Source organism: Trachypithecus francoisi, unplaced genomic scaffold (genome assembly GCF_009764315.1).
Source record: "Trachypithecus francoisi isolate TF-2019V2 unplaced genomic scaffold, Tfra_2.0 Lachesis_group17, whole genome shotgun sequence".
Taxonomy (NCBI): domain Eukaryota; kingdom Metazoa; phylum Chordata; class Mammalia; order Primates; family Cercopithecidae; genus Trachypithecus; species Trachypithecus francoisi.
The window spans coordinates 25,262,833-25,281,683 of record NW_022681462.1 but is presented as its reverse complement, the minus strand read 5'-3'; the positions used below and the strand labels follow the sequence as shown (position 1 = coordinate 25,281,683).

At 43.8% G+C, this 18,851-nt stretch overlaps 2 protein-coding genes across 3 annotated transcripts in view; one reads left to right on the top strand and one right to left on the bottom strand.

The window, feature by feature from the left end:
* The window catches only part of SEMA4F (ssemaphorin 4F), a 28,980-nt gene extending 26,518 nt beyond the window's left edge, over positions 1 to 2,462 (bottom strand). For both annotated transcript variants that reach the window (XM_033175236.1, XM_033175238.1), the window contains exons 1-2: positions 2,175 to 2,462; positions 36 to 187 (exon numbers count right to left, since the gene is read on the bottom strand). In XM_033175236.1, coding sequence (XP_033031127.1) covers positions 36 to 187; positions 2,175 to 2,319 — 297 coding nt within the window. In that variant the 5' untranslated portion in view covers positions 2,320 to 2,462. The remainder of the gene's footprint in view (positions 1 to 35; positions 188 to 2,174) is intronic.
* A 13,330-nt stretch (positions 2,463 to 15,792) lies between these two features.
* The window catches only part of M1AP (meiosis 1 associated protein), a 90,055-nt gene continuing 86,996 nt past the window's right edge, over positions 15,793 to 18,851 (top strand). Inside the window, exon 1 of the mRNA XM_033175235.1 lies at positions 15,793 to 16,078. Within this exon, the coding sequence (XP_033031126.1) occupies positions 15,839 to 16,078 (240 nt within the window). The 5' untranslated portion in view covers positions 15,793 to 15,838. The remainder of the gene's footprint in view (positions 16,079 to 18,851) is intronic.

Here is an 18,851-nt window from a genome sequence, read left to right as displayed (position 1 = left end):
CGGGGTCAGGGGTCCTTCCCTCTCTTGTCTCTCACCCTGCGGGGTCTCTCCCCTGGGAAGGGCAGAGATAAAGCGAAGATGGTGTCCCGGGCACCAACGTAAAGTGTGTGGGAAGCAGGATCCACAAGGAGAACAGAGTAATTGTATGTCTGAGGGACAGCGAACCGGGTGAGATAGGAGTCAGCCTCTGGCAGGAAGACAGGAGAGAGTGATGTTAGCCATTGTTTCCTAAGGGTCAAGTCCACAAGAGCAAAACCAAAGGGGCCAATTTTTGTTTTCTTCCAAGTACCATTTATTTAGCAGCCATGGGGGAGAAACGGAGCCTTGACAAGTGAACCAGAGATAGATGAGGCCAGAATATTTAGCACACAATCCAGTGGGTAAGTATGCTTTTTCTATAAAAACAGAGCACTAGCCGGACGCGGTTGCTCATGCCTGTTATCCCAACACTTTGGGAGGCTGAGGTGGGTGGATCACTTGAGGTCAGGCGTTCAAGACCACCCTAGCCAACATGGTGAAATCCCATCTTTACTAAAAATACAAAAAATTAGCTGGGTATGGTGGCAGGCACCTGTAATCCCAGCTACTTGGGAGACTGAGGCAGGAGAATTGCTTGAACACCAGAGGCAGAGGTTGCAGTAAGCCAAGATCACGCCACTGCACTCCAGCCTGGGTGACACAGCAAGACTCCATTTCAAAAAAAAAATCTAAACCTCATATCAGCATTCAAAATTATTATCTATTTAAAGATTGGAATAAGTTGGCATGAATTTACCTTCCTAGCTCAACCTTTGGTTCTAGGGACCCTACCCCTGCACCAATACAGCTCTGCTCTACCTGCTTCCTCTGCTCAGTACCCTCAAGAGGGTAGAATGGACACCAACCCATTCATTCCTAGATGTGCTGATGTGAGTCCCACCCACTCCATCCTCCCACACCCATACTTACCTCTGTGCTATATCCTGCCCACTCTGTCATGCTCAGTATAACCCCTGGATCACCTAACTTCTCCTCATATCCTCAACTCCGCTTCACCTTGCTTGCCATCTAGACATCTCTGGATGCCTGCACGTCAACTCAGCCCGGCGATCTCAACTTACTTTGTGGCTACTGCTCGGTGCAAACTGAAACCCCAGGCTCTGGCCACAACTTCGCCTTCTGGAATCACAGCATTCCTATATGGCACTCGTCTGAGTTTAAACTCTAAACTACTATTAACCAGTCCAGAGTTGTTGCCAACAGGTGGTACTCTTGGCTTCACTGGTTCTGTCTGCCCAAGGCGCTGCCCCACTGAGAAAACAAGATCCATGGCCACGCTCATACCCACCTTAGCAGTCTAAAATGTGAATTGCCCCAATGATCACTTTTAACCTTGTGACGTCTCCTAGCTTCTTCCACATCTTTTCAATTTTTCCTTCTGAAGACTTGAAAAACCATTTAAGCAGAACTTTACATCAACACATTGAATGGTTTACCAATATTCAATGTAGGGAATGGGCAGAGGCAGCAAGGAACCTTGAGGAAGTTAGGAGAGTTCACGTGGATCCAATAATGGGAGAATGGGAGCTGGTGTCAGAGATGTTAGGGGAGCAGGAGGAGGGTTAGGAAGATTAGGGCTGTGAGAAGGGACAAGAGGCTCGGATGATGTGTAGAACTAATAGAGAAATGAATTGGAGAAGATGAAAATGCTGAGCTGGGGACTGGAATGGAAAGCTGGAGTAGAATGAAAGACTGATGGGTCTGAAAGCAGAGTTGGCGTCAAGCTGGAATGATGGACCCAGGTGTGTGTGCGGGGAAACAGGGGACTAAGGGAGACGGAACTTCGAAATGAACGACCTCTGGCAGCCCCCACCCGAGCTCTGGGCCTCAGTGTCTGTACAGTGAGGACTGGACGCTACCGCGGTTCTGGGAATAGGGCCCGCTGGGGCAGCCTGGGCGTGTCGTGGGAGCCGAGGCGCGAGGCCCGGGCTGGGGATGCGGAGCTGCGGAGCTCGGCGGGGATGCAGAGGGGATGCGGTGAAGTGCGAAGGTCTCGCCCGTGTCCCGGCGGGGCGTGGGCGGCGTGGAACGCCATACACCAGGCTGAGAGGCCCGGGTCCCGCCGCGCGGTCTGGGGAGCAGGTGGGTGTGGGTGTGGGCGCGAAGGGCTGAGGGCGTGGGCGCCCGCGCCTTACCAGAGATGGGAAGCGAGGTTCTGGGCACCGAGCGGGGGACGCGGCCGGATACCGGGCCGCTCAGCACCGCCAGTAGCAGCAGAGGGAAGGGCAACGCTGTAGGCGGCCCGGGACCCGGGCGGGGCCGCGCATCAGAGGCCGGCATCTTTGGCTCCGCCTGGCCGCGGGTGCGGGGCAAGCTACTGCCTCTGCTCAGGGCCGCAGGGCTACCGGCCTCGGCCCCACTCGGGTCCCCTCGGCACGGTCCGGCTGGGCCTGGGGCTGAGGGATGAAACACAGCCCGGCTCCGCCCCCTCAAAAAGGGGCCAATGGTCGGGCCGCCTTCTTCCTCCAGTCAATCGGGATTGAGTGGAGGCGGGGCTGAGGGGAGGACAGGCCTAACCCAGACAGAGGCGGAGCTAGACCCAGGTGAAGGTGGGAGTTCTGCCTCGGCAGTCGGCTGGGGCTGCCACTCAGGGACATCGAGTAGCGAGTCGGCTCCGGCCACTCCAAAAACTCAAATGCCCATAGCTGTACTAATAAGGAAAACTTACTAATAAGAGGACGTGGATACACGCACCAAGTTTCTCAAAATTAATACTTTGCAAGCATTTAAGGACAGCTGCTTATGTGCTGGGCAGGCACAGAGTAACGCGCGCGCGCGCGCGCACACACACACACACACACACACACACACACGATTGTGCAGAAAATACTAAAAATCACGGCCCTTGCCCTAGGGAGTTCACACTGTAGTGGGGCTTCCAAATGTAGAAAAATAACTGCAAATAGATAATTGCAATACGAAGCAATGCATGTTTGCTATAATAACGTGCAGAAGGGCCAGGTTAGAAGAGGTGACATTTGAACTGAGTCTTCTAGGGTTGGTAGGACTTTGAGGGCGAGGAACAAAGACTGCCTTTGGGCATATCCACTTGGATATCCTACAAACAAGGCAAGCATAGGTCCTGAGCATAACTCACTATCTCCTCCATCCCAACCCTAGCTCCTTCTTCAGGCACTTAGTCTGCATTTAGCAGGTAATCTTTGCTTTCTCCTTTTTCACCCCCATTGTATTAGTTATCTAGGCTGCAAAACAAATGAACAAATTAACCTCAGAATTTGGTGGCTTAAAACAAACACAAACAAAAGACATGGTCCCTGAATTCGAATTGCTTAACCTAGAGGGAAAATCAGACATTTGGAATAAACTTTTATTATCTCTCACTGTTTCTCTGCGTCAGAAATTTAGGAGTAGTTTAGCTAGGTGGTCTGGCTCCCAGTCTCTCACAGGATTACAGTCCAGATATCAAATGGGGCAGCAGTCCACTGAAGGCTTGCCTGGGGCTGGAGGATCCACTTCCAAGATGGCTGACTTCCATGCCTGCCAAATTGGTAGTGGCTGTTGGCAGTAAGTGAAGGTTGTTCTCCACATGCATTTCTCCATGGGGCTGCTTTAATGTCTTCACAAAATGGGGTGACTTCCTCCGAGCAAGTGATCAAAAAGAACAAGGTAAAAGAGCAAATGATATATTTGTGACCTAGCCTCAGAAGTAACACACAATCACTCTGCCATATTTTACTTGTCACACAGGCCAGCCCTGATGCACTGTGGAAGGGGACTTCATCAGGTGGTATACAGGGATTTCAGTGGGAACAAGGATTTCAGCCTCCTTTCTTGGAGACTAGCTACCACGCCCATATGTAAGAAGTCACTATGTCCTTATAAATCTGACTAAAAAATAACTTAAATCCATCCTTTTCTTTCCATTATCATCATAGTTCAGTACATCATCATCATTTACCTGGACTGTGTGATCATTCATTTAAAAAACAAAAACCTTACCTCCAATCCCTCCCCTTCCAGAGTGCCATCAGGATAATCTTTCTAAAGTGCAAGTACTAGTTCTAGTTTATTCTTTCAACAGTTATTAAGGGCCTACTATGTGCCTGGCATTTTACTAAGTACTAGAGATAAGAAGATTAAGACATGGTCCCTTGGCTGGGCATGGTGGTTCAGACCTGTAATCCTAGCACTTTGGGAGGCTGAGGCAGGAGCATCACTTGAAGACGAGTTCGAGACCAACCAGGTCAACATAGTGAGACCCTGTCTCTGCAAAATAATAATAATAGCAAGGCCTGGTGGCACACACCTGTAGGCCCAGCTACTCAGGAGACTGAGGCAGGAGGATCACTGGAACCCAGGAGTTCAAGGCTGCAGGGAGCTACGATCACACCATTGCACTCCAGCCTGCCTAAATAAATAAATAAATAAAAAAGACCTGGTCCCTGATTTCAAGTTGCTTAGCCTAGAGGGAAAATCAGGCATTTGGGATCAGCACTTCAAATCTTCTCTCTGAAATCTTTCTAAAACCAACCTCAACACAATGGAAGCCCCTGTCCACCCCCCTGCACCCCATCTGAGTTTCTTCCTCTAGCACCACTATATGCCTTTCCTAAGCTGCTTCTCATCAGTCTAGCCTAGGCCTTAGTCCTTTCTCTGAACATCATTTATTGGTTATTCTGTCTTTTGATTTTTTTCAAAAATCTTTTTCCAATTTTTTTGCATATGAAAAAACATACAATAAGAGCTTCATTTTACATTGCAACCTAATCACACTTAAGTACATGCATTCACGTACTTAATGTACATATTAGTGAGTTAAATTTTTAGCAAAGTCATACTTACATTATATTTACCTTTACTTCAGGAGCTAAATTCTCATTTTTTTTTTTCCTATCATGTTGCATTTTATTCTACTCCATTTTTTTAAATGCTGGTTGCAGCCCACTACATTGATTTTACTACTCATTAATGAGTTGAGATCCCCACTTTGAAAAAAAAACTCACTGTTCTATGTAGTCTCATTCATACTAATTTAGTTAATAATGATTTTATGAATCTACATTTCCAGGCAATGTCTTTCTCTTCAGCTTCTGACACACACATCCAAGAGCCTAGTGGACATTTCCACACAGTGTAACCACAGGCACCTTGATTTCAACATGCCCAAAACTGAACTGTCATCCCCAACCTCATAGCATCCTGGTAATTGTGTGGATGCTAAAACGAATGTTCCCCATCTCTATACATAGTACTACTGTCTTTCCAGCTGTCTAAGCCAGAGACTTTGCATTCGTTTATTCAACAAGTATTCATTGAATGCCTACTGTGTTCTAGGCCCTGTCATTTTGGATTCCTCCTAATCAATCGAATCAATCACAAAGGCCTGTTAATTTTTAACTCCTAAATATTTCCTCCCACATCTCTGCGTCCCCTCTACCAACACCCTAATTCAAGCAACTATCTTCTCTTGCCTGGGCTACTTCCTAGTCTTATCCCTGTGCCCCACTGCCACCACCCCAATTTTAGCCCCCAATCCATTCCTTTTAAGTCAGGAAAGGCAGGGAGAACGTTCTCGCCAGTACACAAATCAGATCGTGTCACTCTTCTGCTTAAACACTTCAGTTTATTCCCCATTCTAGCCCACTCCATTTTTGCTATGAGATAAGATCCAAAATCTTTAATATAGTCCACAGATCATATATGTTCTGGCCCTTTGCCTAACTCTACTGCTTCATCTTTGCTACCCCTCTTCCACATACTATACTCCAGATTGGAGTATAGTTCAGCAAGACTGTTGGGGAATCATCAAGCCAATGTTGCCCATTAGAGGAGTGCTGTGTGAGGACTGCATTGTTTCCCAGGAATGGGTCTGCCTCAGTATCTTGACCACATTCAGTCAGTGGCTGGGAAGAGGGCCTCCATGGAAATGTGGCAGTAGATTTCTAAGGCAGCAGCTGATGCCCTTGGTCAGTTACACTCCTTGTAGTTTAAAGTCTGCAAGGTGCTTTCTCATGACCATTATAGTTTGTTACCCTCAGAAAACAATTCTTATGTCATAGTCTCCATTTCTGGTACATTTCTTTGTGTATTTTTAATAAATGCTATAGAGGGTACAGAAAGAAATTAATAGTAGATAGGAGCAATAGGTGGTATGGTTTGGAGTGAGGCTAGTGCTCAAGTTTGAATGTGTCCCACAAAGTTCATTTGCTGGAAACTTAATACCCAATGGAACAGTGTTCAGAGGTGGGGCCTAATAAGAGGTGATTAGGTCATAAGGGCTCTACCCCCATAAATGGATTAATGTCATTATCTTGGAAGTGAGTTACTGAAAGGGTGGGTTTGTTGTAAAAGTGAGTTCAGCTCCCTGTTGCTGTCTTGCTCTTTTGTACTCCCTTGCCCTTCTGCTTTCTGCCATGGGATGACACAGAAAGAATGCCCTCACTAGATGTGGGATTCTCAACCTTGGAATTCCTACCCTCCAGAATTTAAGAATACATTTCCTTTATTTATAAATTACTTGTTCTGTGGTATTCTGGCATAGCAACACAAAGGGGAGTAAGACAGTTAATGTTGGGGTTGAGCCTAGTAAGGTAGGTGGGGTCAGTTATAATGGACCCTTTAACCAAAAAGGAAACATAAGCCGTTTTTAAGACAAAGAATATGATCAAAATATTTTTACAAGGACAATTCTAACATCAGTGGAAAGGATAATCTGGAGATTAGAGACAGGAAGGCTAATTTGGACTATATGGGGGGAAAGAGCGATTGAGAAGCTACCCTTTCAACAGGAACACAGGAACTCTCTTGTATATCAGATTATAGTGTTTAAAAAAGGACACAGGTTAAATAGTTCTGTTCTTACCCTGAGGAACAGTTGATAGGAGCAAAATGGTTTAGTGGGGCTAGAATACAAGCAGGCGACTCTTTTCCTGTTGAAACATGTAACCTATCCTGTGCCACTCATTGAAATACTGTCCCACCCCACCTCCAACCTGCATCTAGGCAATGAATTGAGAAAATAATAATAATAAAGAAAACAAGGAAAACTGCTTGTACATTTCTAGCTTGGAACTAGCATTATCTTTCCCTCTCCTGTGGACTAATTCAGAGAATTCCTTTTTTTTTTTTTTTTTTTTTGAGACGGAGTCTCGCTCTGTCACCCAGGCTGGAGTGCAGTGGCGCGATCTCGGCTCACTGCAAGCTCCGCCTCCTGGGTTTACGCCATTCTCCTGCCTCAGCCTCCCGAGTAGCTGGGACTACAGGCGCCCGCCATCTCGCCCGGCTAATTTTTTTGTATTTTTTAGTAGAGACGGGGTTTCACCGTGTTAGCCAGGATGGTCTCGATCTCCTGACCTCGTGGTCCACCCGTCTCGGCCTCCCAAAGTGCTGGGATTACAGGCTTGAGCCACCGCGCCCGGCCGAGAATTCCTTTTTAACCAGAGTTGAAGACCCAGACCAACCAACTGTTAAGGACCAGGACGCTTCTACCCCACCTGGAGTTCGTCAAAGGGACTATGGGAATCAACCTCAAATAAGCGAAAATGAATATGAAGAGAGGGACAGACTCTCTTGGAATACAGGAGTTTGAAAAGACTTAAAAGAACTTTCTGAAGGTAGCCTATAACTTCTATGAGGGCAGGGACCATCGTCTGTACATCCACTGTACTCCAGTCCTAGCACAGCGCACGGCACGTAATGTGCCCACCACAGATGTTTAGTGAACAAAATAGCGACTGGCTGAAGGAAATGATGTGGAAGAGAAAAGTTAAAACCAAGAACACGGTCGGTGGGGGCGCTACTGGGATGTTTCAGGGAGGGAAGTTGTAGAAAAAGAAAAAATGTCAGGTTTAGCACAGTATTTCCAACAAATAGACAAAATTCTACCTAAGGGACAAAGAAGGACTGTTCTCAGGGCGTCTAGGGACTTGGAGACCGTTTTCCTGAAGCGTCACCTGAAGCGCACCCTGAGGCGGCCGGGCCCCGCCTTGACCGCAGTGAGACTCCCACCCAGCCCCGCCGGCCTGAGTGGGGCGCCTCCGAACGCGCAGGCGCACGCTGAGAGCCAGGTGAGGACGCCTCAGTCTTCAGAAGACAGGGCCGCTTCTCCACGCCTCGGGGAGGGAGCGCAGCTGAGGGCAGCCAAGAGCAGCGGGCACCACTTCGCAGGCTGGGCGTGGGCCGAGCCCGGGCCAGTCCTCAGGCAGGTGTTGGCTGCGCGGGCAGTGACGAGTGCTGGGGCAGGACTGACGCCCAGAGAGAGGCTCCGAAATCGCTGTCGGGTCATCCCTCCGCATACTGTTCTGGGCGGCCAGGCCTGCGCGGAGTCTGGGCCGGGAGCTTCCTCCGCGGGACCCCCAGGCCCGAGGGCCAGGCTGCTGATCCCTCAGGCACGGTAGGCCCCATGCCGAGGGACCACGAGGCTTCAGGGGGCCACGATATTTTTTTTTTTCTTCTGGTTTTGCTTTGTTTTCGAGACGGAGTTTCACTCTTGTCGCCCAGGCTGGAGTGCAATGGCGTGATCTCGGCTCACTGCAACCTCCGCCTCTCGTGTTCAAGCGATTCTCCTGCCTCAGCCTCCTGAGTAGCTGGAATTACAGGCTCCCGCCACCACGCCCTGCTAGTTTTTAATATTTTTAGTAGAGACGTGGGTTCACTATTTTGGCCAGGCTAGTCTCGAACTCCTAACCTCGTGATCCGCCCGCCTAGGCCTCCCAAAGTGCTGGGATTACAGGCCTGAGCCGCCACGCCCGGCCACGAGAATGTTTTCATTTCCTTTAAAGTGAACCCGTAAAGTCAAATAAAGTGTTTTGATTTTTTTCTCACATCAGGAGGGGAAAATGAGATTTTTAGGGCCTACAAAATCCATTAACTTATTTTAATCTTTTTTTAATGGAGGAAGGGCCCCACGAAATCTTTAATGGGGCCCTGCCAGAGGGAGAACCATTGAATCATTTATCACGTGACAAAGTGAACGAGGGCGTGTAAAGGGGCCCTAACCTAGAAAGCTCAGCACGGAACAGAACATACACCGAGGGAGACACAGCGAGAGGCCGATCTATGAGAGGTGGATCTCCCCAGTTGCGGGCAGGGGAGGGCCTGGCGTGAGGATGGAGATTGGGGCAGAAGGCACAAGCAGAACTTTAGGGCCAGGGTAAAGAATTTGGATTTTGTTTCCAGTGGTGTAATTGGGAGTCCTTGGAGGGTTTTTAGTTTGGGTGTAACTTGGTGGTTTTGGGTGGTTCAAGGCCCAGTTCCAGTTTTAACCAGTTTGCAGGGAGAAATCATTAAGCGAGTGTTCTTGAAAAGTGGAGCGTGTGGGGTCAAAATAAGGTCAGATCCTGTTTAGCACTATGCCCAGACACATCAGATGCATGAATTGATGATGTTTGAGGATGTAAGGAAGACAGTTGCCTCTTACCTCATTTAAAATACAGTCTTCCAATTGCACATTAGTGTGGGATTGAAAAATGACTGCAAGCTGAAACCATTCAAAGAGATCTTAAACACCAATGGGAAAAATTACAGTTGTTCTATAACCTTGAAAAATTGTCAAAACACTAAAACTTTCTTACTAAATGTATAGGGAAATGTAAAACAGTAAAACTTTCATACACTAACTTAAAACATTAGAAACGTTGAGAGCTAAAGTGTTTTGTTGAAAAAAAAGACTTATCAAGAGTAGTTTGAACAGTACTTATTTGCTTCTCATAGTAAAACTTGTGAGAGCAAACATTTTTTGTGTGTCTTGGCAAACTGTCATACTTCTTTCTAAGTTTGGGTTGGTTTCCTACATTTTATCCTTTGTACCTTCAATTTTGTAAAATATCTCTGAAAGTTTCTTTAATAATGAAGCTTTTTGCCAGTGACCCTTTCTATAGGACGTTTTCATCCTTTTCATCATAATGACTTTCCTCAAGTATGTTATTAAGTTTGCCTTCTGGAAATTCCTCTGGCTGCTTCTCTAGAGTCTATCAAATGGAGGCAGTGTCAACACTCTTATAGTCAGCTGTTTCTCCTTTAACTCCACTTATGTTAGATTCAGATTTCACTCTCAGCATTATCATTTTTTATTTCTTTGCTGCACTTGTTATTGGCTGGTTTCCTCCTTCAATTTTCATTTTTGTAAAACATCACATGGGCTTATCATTAGGAGACAAGGAGGCGACACAACTATGCCCTTTGCTGTCTGCGCTTTAACCGAATAACGGATCTGCAGTGACCAGTCACCAAAAGACTTTGAAAGAAGTCATATAATTAATTACTGATCATGATGCACTGATCACTATATTATATCAGTACACGATATCAGTATACTATACTATCGATACTGATAACTATAATAATTTGTGAACTGAAGAGCTAGATACTACTTTATGTAATTACAGTTAATATTCCATGGTAACTGAAAGTTGAACTATGTTGTTAGAGAACTGGTGTTAATTAACTAAACTGTAGTAACTGAAATCTATATACTGGAACCATGCAAAATGAGGACTGCCTCTACTTTATTTTTTTTTTTTTTTTTTTTTGTTGAGACGGAGTCTCGCTCTGTCGCCCAGGCTGGAGTGCAGTGGCCGGATCTCAGCTCACTGCAAGCTCCGCCTCCCGGGTTTACGCCATTCTCTCGCCTCAGCCTCCCGAGTAGCTGGGACTACAGGCGCCCGCCATCTCGCCCGGCTAATTTTTTGTATTTTTTTTTTTTAGTAGAGACGGGGTTTCACCGTGTTAGCCAGGATGGTCTCGATCTCCTGACCTCGTGATCCGCCCGTCTCGGCCTCCCAAAGTGCTGGGATTACAGGCTTGAGCCACCGCGCCCGGCAACTGCCTCTACTTTAAAATGGCATTTTCAGAAGTGAGAGATGGAGATGGATAATTAAATTTAATTATACATTAAATAAGGCCTCTAACTGCCTATTTGTGTGAATTTCTCTGTGTCAGCTTCAAGTTCAGCATTCTGTGTAGAAATTGGCCCCATGTACTTAAAGTACAGTTTAAAAATATGTGCTTTCTTGGTAAATACATTAGTAATTGATTTGGATTTCTGGTTCAAGATAACTTTCAACAGATTAGCATATTCATTCATTTATTTTTCTAGCTGTATCCAGCACATAATTGGAACTCAATTTTTAAAAATGGTGAATGAACAAATGCTGACTTCCAGCATTCAAAAAGGGAAGTTTGAAGTGAATAACTTCACAGATTCATCTGGGGAAATACATCTATCTATGTATTCTTAGATCATTTTTAAAGATTCTAAATTCCAAAGTGTTTCTGAAAATTATCGTAATTATCTTTCTCTTGGTCACAGGGGAAATCAAAGAAGCTTTAATTTTCCCTACATTCTTTAGCTAAAAACAATTATATAGAATGATTTTAGTTCTCAGAGGTGGGGACATATTTTTTAGCTATCTTTTTTATCATGTTTCTTTTATGTTTTCTTTTGATTGTCCTAATGTTCTTTTAAAAATATTTTTATTATTAAATATAACATATATACAGAAAATGTCATAAAACATGAATGTATAGTTTAATAGTATAAAGTGAACACCCAATATCCACAATAAAGATCAAGAAATAGAACATTAGGCTGGAAGTGGTGGCTCATCCCGTAATCCCAGTACTTTGGGAGGCCAAGGTGGGAGTTATCGCTTGAGCCCAGGAGTTTGAGACCAGCCTGGGCAACATGGCAAAACCCTGTCTCTACCAAAAAAAAAAAACACACAAAAATTAGCGAGGCATTGTGGTGCATGCCTGTAGTGCCAGGTACTTAGGACACTGAGGTGGGAGGATCACTTGAGCCTGGGAGGTGGAGGTTGCAGTGAGCTGAGACTGGGCCACTGCTGCACTCCAGCCTAGGCGATGGAGTAAGACCCTGTGTCAAAAAAAAAAAAAATTTGAACATTACCAACACCCTACGACCCCCTTCTTTTGTCTCTTCTCATCATAATGCCTTCATTGCTTCCTAGGGAAAAGCACTACTGTCATTTTTGTGATAATAATTTCTTTGCTTTTCTTTATAGTTTTATCACTATGTATGCTTCTCTAAACAATATAGCTACTTTTGCTTATTTTTAAAATCTATGTAGATGAAATCTTGCTACATGTGTATGTATTCTTTGTGTCTTGCTGCTTTTACTCAATATTATGTTTCTTAGAATCATCCACGTTGCCACATGCAACTGTAGTTCATTCATCTTCATTGCTGTGTGTGGAAATATACTATGATTTATCCATTTTAATGTAGATCGACATTTGTGTTTTTTTCAGTTTTGGGCAATTGTGAATAAGATTGTTACTAATAGTCTTTGGCTGCTATGATCTGACTTTTTTTCATGTATCCTGGTATATATGATTATTTAAAGATTATATGATTAAGAACAAAAAAATCCAAAAAGTTCTACAGATAAAGTATTATAATTAGTAAGAGTGCAGCAAGGTTGTTAAATATAAAATCAATATACAAAAATTAATTATAGCTGGGCACAGTGGTTCATGCCTGTAATCCCAGCGCTTTGGGTGGCAGAGCCGGTTGGATTGGTTGAGCTCAGAAGTTCAAGACCAACCTGGGCAACATAGCAAGACCCCATCTCTATAAAAAATTGTTTTAATTAATTATATTTTTATACATTAGCAACAAACTAAAAATGAAATTTAAAAAGATGAGAAAGGGAGAGAAAGTTTGTCATCGGTAGTTCTTTGACATGTAAATTAATATTTAAAAATTAACAGATCCCTAAGACTAAAATTTGACAACAGACAAGGAGATCTTTTGGGAAAAATTATAAAGCTGTAGATTATTTTAGATTTTCTATGTACACAGTCGTTGGCACACAATGACAGTTTTCTTTCTTCCATTGCAATGCCTTTTATTTATTTGTCTTACCTCATTACTGCCTTCACTGTAATGCTGAATAGAAGTGATGATAGCATGCTCCTTCTCTTGCATGGAAAGCTTTCAACATATCACCATGAAGAATGATGTTTGCTCTCCATTTTTATAAATACATTTTATCAGATTATTCCTATCATCTATTCTTACTCAGTCTTTATCATGCACAAATGTTGGGTTTTAAACAGAGGCTTTTTTTTGCACCTATTGGGATGATCATATCATTTTTCTCATTTACTTATTTAATGTGATGAATTATGTGATTGATATTCTAATGTTATGTCAACCTTATGTTCTTGGGATAAACTCAACTTGGTCCTGCTGTTATTCTTTTTATATATTATTAGTTTCAATCTCTCTATATTTTATTTAGCATTTTTACAAGTTTATGGGTGAGATTATCCTATAATTTTTTTTCTTATTACACCTTTATCTGGTTTCACTTTCAAAGGTTGTGCTAACCTTATAAAATTAATTGAGGAGGCCGGGTGCCGTGGCTCATGCCTATGTAATCCCAGCACTTTGGGAGGCCATGGCGGGCAGATCACCTGAATTCAGGAGTGCGAGACCAGCATGACCAACATGGAGAAACCCTGTCTCTACTAAAAATACAAAATTAGCCAGGCATGGTTCCACATGCCTGTAATCCCAGCTATCCAGGAGGCTGAGGCAGGAGAATTGCTTGAACCCAGGAGGTGGAGGTTGCAGTGAGCCGAGATCATGCCATTGCACTCCAGCCTGGGCAACAAGAGCGAAACTCCATCTTAAAAAAAAAAAAAATTAATTGAGGAATGTTCCTTCTGTTCTTTTTTTTTTTTTTTTTTTTTGAGACGGAGTCTCGCTCTGTCGCCCAGGCTGGAGTGCAGTGGCCGGATCTCAGCGCACTGCAAGCCCCGCCTCCCGGGTTTACGCCATTCTCCTGCCTCAGCCTCCCGAGTAGCTGGGACTACAGGCGCCCGCCACCTTGCCCGGCTAGTTTTTTGTATTTTTTAGTACAGACGGGGTTTCACCGTGTTAGCCAGGATGGTCTTGATCTCCTGACCTCGTGATCCGCCCGTCTCGGCCTCCCAAAGTGCTGGGATTACAGGCTTGAGCCACCGCGCCCGGCCTCCTTCTTCTGTTCTTAAAATAATTTGTTTAAGATTGAAATTCTTGGCTGGGCACAGTGGCTCACACCTATAATCCCAGCACTTCAGGAGGCTGAGGTAGGTGGATCACTTGAGCCCAGGGGTTTGAGACCAGCTTGGGCAACATGGCAAGACCCCATCTCTTAAAAAAAAAAAAAAAATTGAAATTCTTGATCTTTGCAAGTTTGATGGAGCTCATCAGTGAAATCATCTGGTCCTCTGACTTACTTTGTGGGAAGATATTTGATTACTGATTATATTTCCTTAATGGTTATAGAGTATTTAGGTTTCTAAAATTTCTTTGGTATTGGTTAGATACATTTTTCTAGGAATTTGTCCATTTTATCAAACTTATTAGGATAAAGCTATTCATTATGTCCTCTTATAACCCTTTTCATGTTTGAGCATTTGTAATGATGTCCCTTTCTCATTCCTTATATTGGTTCTTCATTCTCATTTGTTCTCACTTCCTAATCTGAGTCCTGGGGATAAGTATAAGTAGCCAGTAAAGAAAGAAGGCAGGAGTATTGGAGGCAGAGAAGCAGCATGAGCAAATGCACTAAAGTGAATATATTTGGTATTATTTCATGAAAACCTTGAGGTGAAAAACAGTTTTTAATGAGGCTAACAATCAAGTAATGACAGATCTTAAAGAGAGTTTAAATTTTACCTTATAAGAGATTCAGACAACCAAAGAATTTAACCAAGGAGAAATGTAGTCATGTTTTCATTTTTAAGAATTATTCGTGGGCCGGGCGCAGTGGCTCAAGCCTGTAATCCCAGCACTTTGGGAGGCCGAGACGGGCGGATCACGAGGTCAGGAGATCGAGACCATCCTGGCTAACACGGTGAAACCCCATCTCTACTAAAAATACAAAAAACTAGCCTGGCGAGGTGGCGGGCGCCTGTAGTCCCAGCTACTCGGGAGGCTGAGGCAGGAGAATGGCGTGAACCCGGGAGGCGGAGCTTGCAGTGAGCTGAGATCTGGCCACTGCACTCCAGCCTGGGCGACAGAGCAAGACTCCGTCTCAAAAAAAAAAAAAGAATTATTCGTTAGGTACTAAACACACATATACTAGGCATTGATGAATAAAATCAACAAGACAGGTTCTCTACCCTTGGAAAGGTTACAATATAGTGGGAGAGGGAGTCATAGAAACAAATTATAATAGAGTGCAATAAATGCTAATAAAGAAACAAAGTTTATGAGGGCAGATAGCTTACTTTGAGACAGAAGCTTGAGTTTTTTGGTGTAACTTTTGATTAATTCCACTCAGCATTGAAATTCTCAGGCTTACATTATAGGCAGACATCTAGATCTCTTGGGAGCTGTTAAAATAGGATGACTTGGGCTGGGTGTGGTGGCTCACGCCTGTAATCCCAGCACTTTGGGAGACCGAGGCGGGTGGATCATGAGGTCAAGAGATCAAGATCATCCTGGCCAACATGGTGAAACCCCATCTCTAAAAATACAAAAATTAGCTGGGCGTGGTGGCACGTGCTTGTAATCCCAGCTACTCAGGAAGCTGAAGCAGAATTGCTTGAACTTGGGAGGTGGAGGTTGCAGTGAGCCGAGATCATACCACTGCACTCTAGCCTGGTGACAGCGGGAGACTCTGTCTCAAAAAAAAAAAAAAGGATGGCCTGGACAAGCTTTAGTACCCAATCTGACTCCTTTCTGGATTGTTTCCCTCAACCTGCGTTTTATATTTCAACAGAGCACACACAATTCAGTTTGAAAACCAGTGGTTTCTCTTTCCTTCCCTATAGGTGTAAACAATATCCAGCTGGTGGCTACAGTTCTGCCTCTGGTTTTGCTGCCATGCATCCTGGGCGAACTACTGGTAAAGGGCCCTCCGCTCACACTCAGATTGACCAGCAACCTCCACGGCTTCTCGTTGTGCACATTGCTCTACCGTCCTGGGGTGACATCTGCGCCAACCTCTGTGAGGCTCTGCAGAACTTCTTCTCTCTAGCCTGCAGCTTGATGGGCCCCAGCCGCATGTCCCTGTTCAGTTTGTACATGGTACAAGATCAGCATGAGTGCATCCTCCCTTTTGTGGTATGTATATCTATAATTATGCATTTTATCCTGAAAGGAAATACAGTGGTAAGGTTTCTGGAATAGAGATCACAGTTATTAATACTTACAACAATAACCCCACTACTTCTCCACACACTGTAGCCCCTGAGTGACACCATGAGAGCCAGAGGACATCCTGCATATATAGGGGTATGCACTGTTGAAGAGAAACCCCAAAATTACTAATCTGGGAGTATAAATAGGCTACAAGCTGTCCCTTTCCACTCCAGAGAGAGGGAGAGAAACCTTGGCATTGACACACATTTGAAATGTAAACAACTGACTCCTTTTATGCCCTTTGAAATGTAAACACACTAAGAGGGAAGCCTCTAAATCTCTTCTGAGGTCTCTGGCTATTCAGTCATCTTTTAAATTCCAAGACTTGCCCTTTAACCCAGGTACCAGTTTTCTTTGCTCAGAAAGCCCTAACTATGCAAAAACATGAAAATATTTTTTCTACATTCCACATAGACTCAGGTGAAACTGCCCCTTAGGGTTATGGAAGGCAATCACTGGGCCAGGGGCAGTGTTTTTACAAAGCTCCTTTATACATAAACAATTATCTATGCTCCTCCTCAAAATTTCAATCTTCCCTTTCTCCCTTGTATAAAATTCAGAATCATAGCGATGAGAAAGACTTCCAGAGGTTCTATGCATCTCCTTCCTTGAGGTAGCCTTGCTGCTAATATATGTTATCAAACAGATGTAAGTCTTATTTAAGATTTCCAAAAGAGGAAATTTCGTAAATCCATTGCTGAATTATGTAAATAATATATGACTGGAATCTATTTATTTTTTGATTAATGCCTTAGTTTCCCTCATTGGAAGTGGAATGATAACATCTCTGTTGATACTATAAAGAATGAAAATAATATATATTACCCTATGCTTCCTGAGTTAGAACATACCCTGGTTGCTTTGACACAACCTTAGGCTTACAACAACTCACGGTTTATTTCTTGACAAAAGTCACACAGGGAAAGTTTTGAGTATAAATGCTCCAAGTGCTAAGTGTGGGGATTTTGTCTGTGCATTGTTGCTTAGGCTGGGTTGGGGATGGGAAAAGGATAAAATTATTTAAGTAATTCAACTGATCCTTTCTACGGTTTGAGCATAATTTGGTATCTCTATTCATTATTTATTGCTGTGTAACAAATTATCCCAAAATGTAGTGATCTAAATTAATAAACATTATCTCATAGTTACTATGAGTTAGGAATTCATAAATGGCTTACGTAGATCAGGCTTGGGGTCCCTCATGAGGTTGTAACCAAGATGTCAGTCATCTGAAAGCTTGATTGAAGCTGGAGGATCCAGTTGTAAGATGGCATATTCACTTAGCTGTTGGCAGAAATTTTTATTTCCTGACTACTCGGATCTCTCCAAAGGACTGCGTGAATGTCCTTAATTTGTGGCAGTGGGCTTCTCCCAGAACAACTGATCCAAAAGAGAGGGAGACCAATGAAGAAGCCAAAATATCTTTTCTGTCTTAGTCTCAAAAGTAACATGCCACTTCCTGCACATTCTGTTCATTGGAAGCAAGTCACTGTTCCACCCTGTATAGAATAACTGCAAGCAGATTTACCCTCCTGCCTAAAACAATAAAAAAAAAACTGGATAAAACCTATGAAAAACACTTTTCAAAACAGTGGACATCACGCAGCAAAGAACAAAGCCCCCAGGAGACAGGAAGTAAATGAGGTGGGACTTAGAATTGTCCCAGCTTGCAGATCATCTGAGGTCAGGAGTTCAAGACCAGTCTGGCCAACATGGTAAAACCCTGCCTCTACAAAAATACAAAAATTAGCCAGACATGATGGCGGCTGCCTGTAATCCCAGCTACTTGGGAGGCTGAGGCGGGAGAATCGCTTGAACCCAGGAGGCGGAGGTTGTAGTGAGCCGAGATTGTGCCACTGCACTCCAGCCTGGACAACAGAGCAAGACTCCGTCTCAAAAAAAAAGAAAAGAATTGTCCCAGCTTACTGCCTTGAGAAAGTTTCCAAACCACAATGCAGAGAGGGAGAACCTAGGGGTGGGTGCCAGTGGTTTCCTTGAGTCAAGGATATGGATCTGGGACTTCAGGGAGACCAAGTTATTAATAGCTAGAGGAGAAAGAGCTACATAGAGGAAAGGAGAGAGCTACATACAGAACTCTATAAAGACCCAAAGAGGGTCCCCCTTGAGTATTCAGCAGAGTACTGATCAGTACATGCGCATGAGGAAACTACCCAAGGCCAAAGAAGGAGCCACCCTAAAAGACTAGAGACAATGGTGCCTGATACTCACAACTGAAATAGTACCTGTTCTTATCAGCCAAGCTGGAAATCCTCATAATTCATGATACATTGGGTAGAGGACTCAAAAAGATCTTGCCTTAGTAGTAGGGCATAAAATAGCCCAAGACTTAGTACTGCTCAAGACTACCTAATATAAACACAAGATCCTAAGTGTCAAACTGTTTCCAAGTAACAACTATCCCAGAACAAAGCTCAAGAATATTTATAGAAATACAAAACTATCTAGCACCCATTAAGGTAAAATTCTTACTGTCTGGCATTCAATTAAAACTTAAATAGGCATGCAGAGAAGCAGGATTTTATGACTTATGAAGAAATTATTAATCAAAGCTGACCCAGAAGTAACATAAATGTTAGAATTAGCAAATGAGGACATTAAGACAATTGTTGTAATTGGGTTCCATGTGTTCAAAAAGCTAAGTGGAGATATAGAAGATATTTTAAAAGTTCCAAAT